At 37.2% G+C, this 14112-nt stretch overlaps 1 protein-coding gene and 1 long non-coding RNA gene across 8 annotated transcripts in view; one reads left to right on the top strand and one right to left on the bottom strand.

Moving 5' to 3' along the window:
- The window catches only part of Chn2 (chimerin 2), a 336463-nt gene that overhangs the window by 253573 nt on the left and 68778 nt on the right, over positions 1-14112 (top strand). For 3 of the 7 annotated variants that reach the window (XM_087206590.1, XM_021254085.2, XM_021254086.2), the window contains one exon: positions 13151-13235. The exons of the other annotated variants lie outside the window; for them this stretch is intronic. In XM_087206590.1, coding sequence (XP_087062716.1) covers positions 13151-13235 — 85 coding nt within the window. The remainder of the gene's footprint in view (positions 1-13150; positions 13236-14112) is intronic. 7 annotated transcript variants of the gene reach the window in all.
- The window catches only part of LOC110348101 (uncharacterized), a 31069-nt gene that overhangs the window by 994 nt on the left and 15963 nt on the right, over positions 1-14112 (bottom strand). The window lies entirely within an intron of this gene.

Below are 14112 nucleotides of genomic sequence, written 5' to 3'. Positions count from 1 at the left end.
TTATGTACCTATAAAGTTGACTGCATGGTGCTGTGGGAGTAGATTTTGTTTTGTAAGTATATACTTTGGAAAAAGTGAAGTGTACACAAAGAAATAAAACTCAAGGTCATGATTGCCTTATGCTTTACTGAGTTAAGGTCTGAAAACACAAGGGAAGTCTTGTGAGATTTGAAAGATGTGTTGGAAGAGACTGGGCTAAAAAGGGTTGCAGAAACCAAAGTCAAGGAGGTGGAAAGTGCCAAGTTATTCTCTTTGTCTTGAGCATAAATGGTAATCTGGTGAAAAAAGACATAATTAACAGGAATGAACTGAAAGTATCCTGGACAATGCTAGATGTAGAGTTGCCTAATTGAGAAAGAACCTTGCAGTTCCATGGGGCCCACAACAAGCAAAAGAGCTAAGTGGGGTAGTGGACCCTGTGTGCATAACAACTATTGATTCACCACCGAGAACTTCCACTCTTACCCCTCTTTTCCTTGGTAGAATGAGAATAGAGTAAGTGACTAGAACTTTATACCCACCAAGAAGATCTATGCAATTTAACCTATCCTTTGAAATTCTTCGCTCTGCATCACACCATGAGCTAAATAAATGCTAGTTACGTGGTTCTGATATCTTAGTGATTCACTTACATCCCATAGAGTTATTGAACATCTGCCACCAGCATCCTCTCCCCTAGAAATACAAAGGCCCTATGTCAGCTTCCTGGGGCTGCCATAACAAGGCTGAGTTAGGACAGCAGAAATTTACTCTTCTCAGTTCTGGAGGCTGGAAGTCCAAAGTCAAGGTGTTTTAGGACTGTGTTCTACTGGAAGGCTCTAGAAAAAGATCTTTCCTTGCCTATTCTCAGCTTTAGGAATCTCTGTGTCAGAAATTCTTGATATTTTTTGACTCCAATCTCTATCTCTTTTGATATTCTCCCTGTGTCTCTCTATCTAAATTTCCTTCTTCTTATGTAAGGAAGCCAGTCATTGGATTACGGACCACCTTAATTCAGCATTAGCTCATCTTAAATTGATTATATTTTCAAAGATCTCTTTCCAAATAAGGTAACAATCACAGATATTAGAGATTGAACATATCATTTGGGAGTGAACAAAATTCAATCCACAACAGGCCTAAATACATAGTCCTTGCCCTCAGGAAATTTCCTGTTTACACTATTTGAAAAAGTTATAAGTAGGTCATAAAAAAGAATAAACAATAGAGCACAGTAAGTACATTCATCTGTCAGTCCATCTGTCCATCAGTTTAAAGGAGCCACATGACAGAAACCACAATGAATGATCTAGGAGAGGAGAGTGATTTTCAAAAAGTGATCCTAGGACCGTGAGCATTTTCTTTGCTTGAAACCTGTTAGAAATGGAGGTTCTGGCCCCCACCCCAGGCCTACTGAGTCAGATATTCTGGGCTGGAGACTAACACCCAAAATTTTCATCAGCCCCCCGGGTAGCTCTGATGCAGACTAGGGGTTAAAAATTGCTATTTGAGGAACCTACGGAAGGTATTTCCCTCACAGCTGGATTATATGAGACTTCCAGCAGCACCCAAGGAAATCATTAAGCTGAGAGAAATTTTATGCACTCTTCTTAAAATTCTACAGGAAGAGTCCACTCTTTTTTCTTTTCTCCTGTTTTGGATCATGATGAGAGATGACAGCTGAATCAGTCAATTCTAGGTAGAGTTCACCAGCCCAGAATATTAACTAAGATGAGGAATGAAGTGCTCTTCTCTCACTATCTCTGTTTGTCCTGAATGTGTAACACTTACACTGTAAAAGACACTGCAGGCTTCCTGCCTGCCCAGCCCTGGAACGTAGCCTGGAATTGGAGACCATGGAATACTAGAGGGGAGCACCCAAACCTTCACACTCCCACCAGCCCTGGGGGCTCATGAAAGGCAGATTCTGATTAGTAGAGTCTGGGGCTCAAGATGGGCATCTCTAACCAGATCCCAGCCATAGGACGCAGCTGATACAGGGGCCTGGGTCTGAACAGGAAGACAAGGCTGTGTTCCATGAACCCTAGTATTATTCACACTTTTAAAAGTGAGTGAATTAGCTTTCGCACACCTCTACTTTACACTTGAAGGTTTGGTTTCAATACTGACTATGATGCTTGAATACTGAATACTGTATTGTACCTGAATAGTAATGAAAAAAAAGTTGTCAAGTTTCGAACACTTAGAAAGTATTGGTGCGGGTAGAGTTTGGATCCACATGCCAAGTGAGGATGTTCTTCAGTCAGCAGAGAGAGTGTAGGTATTTGAATAGGTAACTTTATTTTCAGTTGGCATGCAGTGAAATAGCATCCTATGTATTAGAATACATTTCCATTGAATTATCAGGGTTTCCCACTTTCTATCCCAAACAACTCCAGCTTTTTTTAAACTAAACTTTGATTTTAGATCATTGCTTCTTGTAAACATTAATAGTAAAAATAATAAAATGTGTTCTTTAATCTTATTGTTATATAATATATGCTCACTAATAATTAGAAGATACAAATTAGCAAAAAAAAGATAAGAATAAGGGTTTTTATAATGCACTGCACAGAGACATGATTTCCTTCCAATGTCTACATATATGTAAACATATTTGATGGACAGTACCTCTAAAATTTAAATTACATTTTAAATATTTTTAGTTTTTTATTCTTACACAAATAGCTAACTACTACATCTTCTTTGTATGCCCATTAGAAAATTTAGATTTTAAAAGATATTTGTTAATCATCTTCAATCTGACATTATTGAGATAATCCTGGTGCATATCTGCCTAGCGTTTAAAATATTTAAATTCCATAATAGATTACAACAATCCTCCTGGGTGGGTAAGACTTTATTTAGGAAAAAGATATTTTGACAGGTCATTTATGAAAGAGAAAGCCCTCAAGGTGTGGTATGAGAAAGAAAGGAGGAAAAGTAAAAGCTACCTTATTTCTTATGTTTCAGAGATGTGTGCGTGTGTGTGTGTCCATATGTGTGTGTGTGTGCATATACATATACACATATATACATGGAACCTGAAGGAGGCAGAAAAGAGCTTGGAGCCTCAGGAGGGTCAGGCCAGGAACAGGAAGAACACAGATGTGGAACACTCAGGTGTGAGCATTCAGGTGGAGCTCTGAGGGAGCTGTCCCTTTCTGTCTCACTTTACCCTTCTCCCTTAATCTTCAGGAAAATTGCTGCACCCATAGATTTTAGAGTGGATGATGTGGGTAATAAATAATGACTCTGCCTATCACAGAGCAAAGACAAGAAAAGGAACAGTCCATGGAGTTAGACAGAGCAGGGTACAACTTCAGCAAAAGCAGGGACCCAGATCCTTGCCCAAGGAACAGACCCCATGCCACTCTGCACCCCTCAGCTCAGACATAACTGCAAAAAGTTTCTCACTCATTGAAATTAATTGAATTTTGCTTAACTCTTAACAATGCAGTAACCCTGGCTTCTCATTATATGACAATTCAAAAGCTATTTTTTCTCTTGTAATTTATTCTGAACATTTTTCTAGATTACCAAGTAATTTTTTATAAAATTTTCATTTTTGATGGCTGTATAACATCCGTCGATTGGATGGATGCACTGGGATTAACTATCCCCTGTGGCTACATGTTTAAGATAATTCACTATTTTTTACATATTAAAAACAACTCTCCAATTAATATCTGTGTAGCAAAATCTTTGCAAAATACAACTCTTTCCTTAGGTTAAATTTAAGATACCTCATTTACACTTTGCAGTCATATTAAGATTATCCAATCAACTTTACTTTCTTGGTGTACTGTGTTTTGGAAACCTCTTTCTTCTTATCTCATTCAGATTATGTGTTTTTGTCCTGTTTTCCTTTGGTCTTTTTTTGTTTGTGTTGTTTTTTCAGGAAATATCCCTTTATCTCTTGTATCCTCCCTTGGAACATCATTATAGAGCCCATTACATGTTGATTAAATAACCTTTGTTGGGAATAATATTAAAACAGACAATTGTACTTGTGAAATAATTGTTTAAACCTATTCAAAAAACATTCCATTGACTTGGACCCCTCAAATATTGAGGGGAAAGATAGTGTTTTACTATTATTGCATTTGTTATTGATTCCTTGACTGTTCTATTATCAGAGATGTCTGTTTAGCTCATATCAAAGAGCTAATGATATGGCTCTTGCCTCATTAATCTACTATTGGACATTTAAAAGAAATCTCACTGTTCCTTGAAAGCCTGCCATGTACCAGGCATATTAAAGGAGTTCTGCTTGCTTTGGAATTTTCAGTGAACAAAAAGGAGACTTTCCTAATTGTGCAGAACCAAACAGCAAGAAAGCTTCAACTTGTGAGATTGTCATCGTGAACATGCATTCCTGGTGACATTGCAATAGCACACATGAGTATGGCACGCTGGGTATTAAACAACAAGCAGGTGGAAAACCACAAACCACACATACTTTTTTTTTTGGTACCGGGGATCAAACTCAGGTCCTTGCACTTGAGCAGCAGGAGGCGAAACCTCTGAGCTAAATCCCCGGCCCCTGCACATCCTTTTAATAACAGAGATTTAATTTTTTTGTTTTGGCATTCAGAACACTTGGAATGGATCTTTGCCTGATGCGTAAAAGTCATTGAATAAAGTTGTCAAACAGGATTTAACTGGCGTTTTCCTGATCCTTGACTCTGCTTGTCACCTACATTGACTTGCATGTCATGTCTGGCTTTCTCTGCCTGGTATTTTCTTCCTCAAGAACTTCCCATCCTGTTCTTGTCCTTCAGATATTGGCTCCAATATCACCTCTTTAAGAAGCTCTTCCTCAGTGGTCCATCTTCCCCCAGGCCCTCTTATTTGCATCCCCTGTGTAACTAACTTTCTGCTGTGTGGCATCGTCATCTTCAGTGATTTGCTTGCTGCTTTATTTCCTGCTTCTGATCAGTAAATGAGGAGAGTTCTTGTATCTCTTGCTCACAGATTTATCCAGAATAGTACCTGGATCGTGTTTCACCATAGTTCCATATTGAGTAAATGACATAAGTATAAAACAACTACTACTGGTGTTGAATTAAAGCCCCACTAATAGTAACGCATTTATGTAGCCCTTTATAAAGTGTGTTCATGTACATTATCTCATTTGGTTCTTACAACTTTGTGGATGGATTTTATTATTTTCTTCATTTTACAGATGAGTAACTGAGGTTTATGGACGGTAGTTAACTTTTTTCACGTTCACCTAGAAAAGAAAGGAGGTAGAACTTGAACTAGACTTGAGATCTGACTTTAAGCCACATACTGGTGGGTGACAAGATGCCATAGTCAGTGCTATCTTGTAAAGCAAGCAAGAGTCTTCATATATTTACAAATACAAAACTCTAAAAATTGAACGCCAAATCCTGAAAAATGGCATTACTTATTGTAATATAATTTAGCAAGGTTTATTCCTTTCATTGATCGCTCCATAGCGTAATGGTTTATCTGCAATGAATATTTTCCTTGGTGGCTGAAATGCAATATAGACCTAAGATCACACTTAGAAACAAATACTCAGTCAGTGGTAGTAATGTATTTCAAAGGACTTGAATGCACATAAGATTATCTTCAGTATATAGCAACAAATCAGGAGTGTTGAGAGAGGAAAGGGAAGGTGAGGAAATACTCAATGCAGAGAGATGCTCAGCTGCTTCCTAGGTTATGATCCAATCCATCCTCAGAATTGAAGAAAAATCCAAGAATCTATGGTCACCCGATTCTTGACAAGGTGCCAAGAGTGTTCAGTGAGAACAGAATGACTCCTTCCACACACGGTACTGGGACAACCGAGCTCCTTAATTAAGCAAAAGAATGAAGTTGGACCCCTTCGTACCTTACCCAACATTAATTCAAACTGGATCAACTACCTAAATATGAGTTAATACATTAGAAGAAAACCTTTCTAAGAAGAAACATAGGTAAATCTTTATTACCTTGTATTTGCCTGTCATGCTTAGATATGACACCAAAGCATGAACAACAAAGAAAAAATGGTAAGTTGGACTCGCTCTGGATTTAAAGTTTGTGTATCAAAAGACATTGTCAGTAAATCAAAAAGATAATATGTAGAATGTAACAAAACACTTGAAAAATGTATCTCCAGAAAGGGTCTAGTATCCAGAATACATAAAGCATTCTTACAATTCAACAACAAAAAAATGATTTGATTTAAAAACTGGGCAAGGCTACAGGCCACCTATGGCATTTCGAGACCTAACTCCATTTTGGCCTCCGGTCACAACTGAGACCTCAGTGATCCGCTGATGCTGTGATTCTCCAGGACAAGATTACACAAGCAGAAGACATCCTGGGAGGAACCAAATCTTCATCTGCATAGTTCCTCATTGTTCTTGGATTTCCACCGCCCCCCAGTCTTTTTTACACCTTGTTTATCCCGGTGTGCGGTACTGAACTCTCTGCATTTCATTTGTTACATTTGTTTCTCCGGATGTACTGAATAAAAGGTGCGGCAAGCTCTGGGGTTTTGGTCTTTGCTGCCCAGAGCAGCACCCAAAGCTCAAAAAAAAAAAAAAAAAAAAAAAAAACACTGGGCAAAGTACTTGAAAAGAATTTTCTCCAAAAATGTACAAATAGCCAATAAACCCAGGAAAAGATGCCTAACATCATTAGTCATTAAGAAAATGCAATCAGAACAACAATGATATCACCTCAACACATTAGAGTGGCTATAGTTTTTTAAAGAGAAAATAACAAATGTTAGTGAAGATATGGAAATTAGAACTCTCATATATTGCTGGCAGAAGTGTAAAATGGCACAGACTGAAAAACAGCCCAACAGTTCTTCTAAAAATCAAACAGAATTATCTTAAGATGCAGCAATTTTATACCTATGTATATACCCTAAAGAATTGAAACCAGATACTCAAACAATCACTTACATACAAATGTTCATAAAAGTACTATTCACAAGAACCAAAAGGAAGAAACAGCCCAACTGTCTATCAACAGATGAATGGATAAACTAATTTTTATACAGGCATACAATAGAATATTGTTCAGCCATAATTAGAATGGAATTGATACCTGCTACATCATGGATGAATATTGAAGAACTGTACACTTTAAAATTGTTAATTTTGCAAAAAATAAAATAAAATAGTTAATTTTATGTGAACTTCATTTCAATTTTTAAAAAAGAAATGAAAGAAAGTCTTCAGAGTCAAAAGCATGAGTGCTACATGTAACTACACATCTAGTCAATTCTCACGATTCACACAGGCACATCTCAGGTTGCAACTGCCTATAAAGTTATATTGGTATGTGTGGGAGGGAGGGTGGGTATGTGTGCCAAACGGATTATATGGTTCTCTGCAGAAATGAATGTAACCTGACCTGTACATTCTGGATACTAAGATGCTTACTACAAAGGTAGCCTAGCTCGCTCTGTTACAGCTCTTTCTGTTGAGCAATATTTGAAGGGCTTTTTCAGTTCCCCCTCCATAAATAACAACAGAAGAGTCTGTGGATAACTGAAGCATTCCACTCTGAGGATTCAAAGAATTTGCCTTCAATTTCCTGGCACCCATAACTACGTTTCAATGTACACACAATTTGACCTACTGGGTTCCTGCTGCTGTTGAACTATTTTATTTTCCCCCAAGTAAGAGTGACATATGCAGATATCACCTGTGAATTGTATTGTATTGAGTATCTATCCATACACATACTCTTAACTACTCCTAGAATAAACAGCATTATTACCAATAATACATATAGTTTGAAATAGCAATGTAATTATTTAGCAATTAATACCTGGATGTTTGCTTCCTGGATGTTTTCCTCCATTTATTTCAGTTATTATGATTCTATCCAGTTAATGCTCTGTCACTTCCAATTTTCATTGAGTTTCTAAGTCAAATAGAAGTGAATGACAGTAGATGTCATCTTGCTTGTATTAGCTTTTTGATGCTGGGACACAATACCCAACGCCAGGGTTTCAGAGATTTCAGCCCAGGGTTGGCTGGCTACAAGGCAGGAACATCATGGCAGAAAGATATAGTGGAAGTGCTCACTTCATCATAGCCAGGAAGCAGAGCCCAGGGGAGGAGTGCCAGTGAGAGACAGACCCTCCAAGGCACACACCCACTGGCCCTCCAGCAGGCTCTGCCTCCTAGCAGCATAGTCAGTTAGGAACTTCAGTGGATTTGTCATCCACTGGTGAGTATACCATTCCATGATCCATTCACCTCTCCCGAAGTCTCTTCATGTAATCAAGTTGACAATTAAGCTTAACCATCACATTGCACATTTTGGTGTATAAATTGAGTTCAGAAAAAAAGAGAAGGGCTCTGTGTATATGTGTGTGTGTGTGTGTGTGTGTGTGTGTGTGTTGACAAAATAAAGCTGCAGCCAACCCACGAAGGACACATGAGGAATACATCTTTATTGTCATGTAAGACATGACAACAAAGTCAACCCTCTTTATCAGCGGGTTCTGCATCAATGGATTCAACCAACCACAGATAGAAAATATTAGAAAACAAAATTGTGTCTGTAGTAAAAAAATCTACAGACATTTTTCTTGTCCTTGTCTCCTAAACAATACAGTAGAACAACTATTTACATTGTATTTGCATTATATTGGGTATTAAAAGTAACCTAGAGATGAAAATATACAGGAGGATGTGCATGGGTTCTATGCAAATTTTATGAAAGACTTGAGTGTCCTTAAATTTTGGTGGGGCGGGGGGTCCTGGAAGCAGTTCCTGTGGATGCTAAGGGACCACTGTATGTATCTGTCAGCTTTGGCTCTGTTACTGTGTGATTACAAACAACCTAAACATCTCAGTGCCTTCCATGACAGTAAAGATGTATTCTTCTAGTTATGTGAAGAACTTTAGCTGTATTTTCATGAGGATTCCTTTAAATCTGTACATTGCTTTTGGTAATGTGACCACTTTGATGATATTAATTCTGCCTATCAAGGAATAGTGATGTCTTTCACTTTATACTGTCCTCTTCAATTTCTTCTGAGTTCTGTAGTTTTCATTATAAAAGTCTTTCACCTTTTGAGGGGAGGATAGGTAAACTCCTAGGTATTTAATTTGTTTAAGCTAGTGTGAATGGAATTACAGCCCTAATTTCTTTCTCAGTGGGTTTTTATTGGTGTACGAGAAAACTATTGATTGTTGTGTGATGATTTTATAGCCTGCCACTTTGCTGAATTTGTTTATCTGCTCTAAGAGTCTTCTAATAGAGCTTTTTTAAAGGTCTTCTGTGTAAAGGATCATATCATCTTCAAATAGAAGTAATTTGACTTCTTCCATTCCTATGTGTATCCTTTTTGTTTCTTTCTCTTGCCTGATTGCTCTGTGTAATGTTTTGAGTACTCTGTTGAACAGGAGTAGTGAGAATGGACACAATCCTAAAATTTATGTGGAACCAGAAGAGATCCAGAATAACTAAAGGGATTCTAAGCAAAAAGAGCAATGTGGGAGGACTCACAGCTCTGCACTTCAAGTTATAATGCACTAAAAAGCTACAGTAACAACAACAACAAAAAGCCATGAATAATATCAGCACAAAAATAGATATGTAGACCAATGGAACAGAACAGGAAATTTCATGCACCTTCAGCCATCAGATTTTTGACAAAGAGGTCAAAAACATACATAGGAGAAAAGACAGCCTCTTTAATGTATGGTGCTGGGAAAGCTGATTATCCACAGGCAGAAGATGGAAAGTAGATCCGTATCTCTCACTTTGTATTACCATCAACACAAAAGACCTAAATATAAAAACAGAAGCTTTGAAACTGCTGGAAGATAATGTAGGGGAAACCCTTGAAGCCATAGGCACAGGAAAGAACTTTCTAAACAGAATTCTCATAACACAAGAAATAATATCAAGAATCAATGGATTACATGGAACTAAAAAGCTTCTGCATAGTGAAGGAAACAATCAACAGAGTGAGGAGACAGTTGGTAAAATGGGAAAAATATTTTGCCAGCTACTTTTCTGATAGAAGGATAATATCTAGAATATATATTTTTAAAACTATTTTTAAAAACCAGAAAACAAATGAAAAACAATTAAAAACTTGGCAAATGAACTGAGTACACTTCTCAAAAGAAGTAAAAATGGCCAGTAAGTACATGAAAAAGTGTTGATCATCTTTAGTCACTAGGGAAATGTAAATCAAAACAACTTTGAGATTCTATATTACCTGAGTCAAAATGGCTATCATCAAGAACATAAAAAGCAACAAATGCATGTGAGGATATGGAGGAAAGGAACCCTTCTACTGTGAAAATCCGTATGAGATTTCTTAGAAAACTAAAAATAGAAATTCCATTTGATCCAGCTATATCTGTCCTGGGTTATCTTCCCAAATAAATTAAAGACATCATACTATAGTGATACATGCACACCCTGTTTATAGCAGCACAATTCACAATAGCTAAGCTCTGGAATCAGCCCAGATGTCCATCAACAAATGGTGGATAAAGAAAATATGGTATATAGATGCAATAAAATATTATTAACCTGTAAAGAATAAAATGTGTCATTTTCAGAAAAATGAATGGAACTCGAGATCATAATTTCAAGTGAAATAAGTCAAACACGGAAAGTTAGATATTCGATAGTTTTTCTTACATGAGAAACCTAAAATATAAATAAGTAAGAGGGTAGAATAAAGAAGAGATGGTAGAAAACAAAAAGGCAGACTTTTTGGAGATGAGGAAGAAGATCAGGGGAAAGGAGAGAGGTTAGAGAGGGGGCAAAGATGTAAAAAGTGATCAAGATATGTTATGTACAATTACCAACTCCCCAGAACAAGTACATCTATTGTGTACCACAAAGATACACTAATAAAGTAAAATACAATGAAAATAGAGAGCTCGGAGAAGTTTTACACTTGAGCAGTTACATGAAAATATTATTATAGATCACAAAATTATTACTCAGATGACTTGTTGAACAAAACCAAAATGTGAAGGAATCTCGCTTCATTATGATGTTTGTCTCATAACTGTGCAAACTGTTAAATCTTGGGTTAGTAGACTGAAAAAAAAAGATCTACTTCTCACATGTTCTTCATAGGGTGACTGGAGCTCTACTTTGTGTGTCGTGCTTCCAGGACCCATGATGAAGGAATAGCCTTTACCTGGGATGTGCTGGCCTCCAGAAGGAGGAAGAGACAGAAAGATGGCAAAGCCACACAGAGGCGCTTAATCAAACTTCAATCATCCAAATCAAACTTTTAAAGATGAAAAAAACTGATTAAAACATAGTACGTAATGGCACACTAACAATTCCAAAAGAAACCACTTTTAAAGACAGAAATAAAAACTATCAATAAAAGGAAAATTTTTAAATCAGAAAAGCATCAGTGGGGTCGGGGATTTAGCTCAGTGGTTTCGCCACCTGCTAAGCAAGCGCAAGGACCCGAGTTCGATCCCTGGTTCCAAAAAAAAAAAAAAAAAAAAGCATCAGTGAATGGTGGGCCAACTTCCAACAGTCTGATAGACATCTAATTAGAGCCCCCAGAGAGATGAGACAGAAGAAATATATGAAGAAATAGCTACCAGAAATTTTCCAACTTGATTAAAACTGTAAACCAAGAGATCCAAGAATTGCAGTAAACCCCAAACATTAAAATCTCTACCAAGGCATACTGTAATCTTATTTCTCAAAATCAGTGGTTAGGCAGAGGTTACAAAGAAGCTCAAGGGAATTTTCCAAGGTGTTGGATGTATTCATTTTCTTGAACATAACCATAGTTTTCCCAGGTGTGTGTGTCTGTGTGTGTTTGTGTGTTCATGTTGATAGATATTTGATATATTATGTGAGTGATAAGTGAAAAGCTTCCAGTTGTACACTGTAAATATTCATAGTTTATTGTATGTCAGTGATATCCTCAATAAAGCTAATCAATTAAAAATAAGCAATAACCCAACCCTAGGTGCACGTGTGAAAACCTGAGGCACTTTATAAAACACACATCCTCAGCCTCAGAGGTTCAAATCAGTTAGTCTGAAATGGAACTCAGTTATCTGTATTTTTTAAAATTTGGCAGATAGTTCTTTTTGGCAAGCTTTTTCTGAATCATACTCCAGGCAGGAAACTGCAGAAACTTCCTGTTAACCTGATTAGTAGTTAATGACCTTTATTCTGATTAAGTAGCTTTCTACTTCCGGGATATGGTTTATTGACGTATGATGTTAATATCCTTGAGTTCTGAGGTTTCTATGCCTGATATTTTTACTAATGGGCATATAATACCTTATTTCATTAAAAGATGGAATTCTGATACCTCATTCCTTGTTTTCTAAACTTTGTAGGGTCCTCTTAGAACATTAACATCAGATATCTCCCAAACCTCACAAGATCATGCTCCAACCAGATCCTTTGATTTTTTTAGTCATTAAGAAATGAGTCCTTAGAAGTACATCGTTGGTGTTGTAGTTCAGAAAGGAACAAAGCTAGCCACCTGAGGTCTTCTAACCCCTACTTGAAGAAGCACATTACAGCTTTCTCTTGATTTTTTTATTTGTTCATACCTTAGCATTTACTTACCCTACTGTGTTGCTTTCCTGCTTAAAGCCATCCTTTGCCCCAGTGAAACCTTTAGAAGGAATCTAGCCTGCCTAATATATCCTCCAATGTGTGCTTCTACAAGCTCTAATGCATGCCTGCCTCCCTGGATCACTACTCACTGCCTTGATCTCTGAGTTCCAGTCATACTGAACTTTCATTTCTGTATTGATTCACCTGCTAACTCACTCCCCAAGCCTATGCAACTTCTTTTCCCTTTGCCTGAAATACTGTCCCGACTCCTCCTGGCTTGGCTTTCTTCTCCTTCTTCAGGTCTGAAATTTCAGGGGTCATATTTTGCTTTAGGGAGTTAGGGAAGGCTCTGTGTATCTCCTCTACCCCTGCAGTTATTGTTCTGGTCATACTGTTTGTTCATTTCTTTTATCCCCAACTTGACTATAAACCTGAGGACAGAAACTAATGCTAGCATCCAGCATAGGACTGGCCCATAGTCAATGTTTAGTAAATTTGTGCCAAATTGAATATACTGTACAAAACAAAACAAAACAAAAAAAACGTACCTAATGAAACCCAGCCCTTTTTCAAACCTCATATTTCTGATTACAAATCATCAATCCAGGTCCTGGAAGTTATCACTGAAGTTTAGCCATGGTACCTTCATACTGGAAAGACTTGATGACCTTGCAACACTAAGGTTTTCACAGGTAACTTAAACTTTGCACATTACTGTATACTGGGGTTGGGGGAATGAAATTCTTTTCCATTGTTTTCACATGAGGGAAAGCAAACAACTTGAAAATTTTAGGAAATGGGGAAATCTGTAAAATTTTGTTTAATTAGAATAATATAAGCCCGGGGAGTATCTGGAAAAATAGTTTATGTGTCAGGAAACCCATTTTAAAGAATAATGGAAAGCAAAGCAGAAGTTGTCCTTAAACAGAAAAAGTTTAGGTTCCTGTGGTAGGGAAATTAGTCAAAATCTGTCCTGCAGTTTTAGAACAGGGACACTCTTTACTTTGTAGATAAAGTTTTGTTGGAACACAGCCATGCCAGTTTGTTTAAGTAGAGGCTATGAGCATTTTCATACTACAATTGCAGAGTTGAGTAGTCCCAGGAAAAGGGACCCTATATGGCCTGCAAATCCTAAAATATAGTTGCCCTCTCTATCTGCAGGTTCAACCAACTTTAGGTCAAAATATTTGAAAAAAGATTTCATGTGTACTGAACAGTATATGCATAGCATTATCCCCTAAACAATACAGTACAATAATTATTTATAGAACATTTTCATTGTATTAGGTATTATAAATAATCTAGAGATATTTTAAAGCATACAGAAGGATGTTCAGAGATTGTATGCAAATATTATATCATTTTGTATAAAAGATTTGAACTACCATGGATTCTGGTACTTGTAGGGGGTCCTCAAACCAATGCCCTGTGGTACAGAGGGATGACTGCATTTAGTATTGGCACTTTACAGTAGCTGATCCTCAGGCTAGCAAATGAAGAAAGCTGTTCACACTGACTCAGAATTACTTAAGGAGCTCTGTAGCGTGTGAGCACAGTGCTGACACATAG

Source organism: Heterocephalus glaber, unplaced genomic scaffold, assembly GCF_053883595.1.
Source record: "Heterocephalus glaber isolate CG9 unplaced genomic scaffold, H.glaber_assembly_v1.0 deba00000676, whole genome shotgun sequence".
NCBI lineage: Eukaryota > Metazoa > Chordata > Mammalia > Rodentia > Bathyergidae > Heterocephalus > Heterocephalus glaber.
Note: the sequence above shows the minus strand (reverse complement) of the source record. Positions and strands in the feature narration are given on the sequence as shown.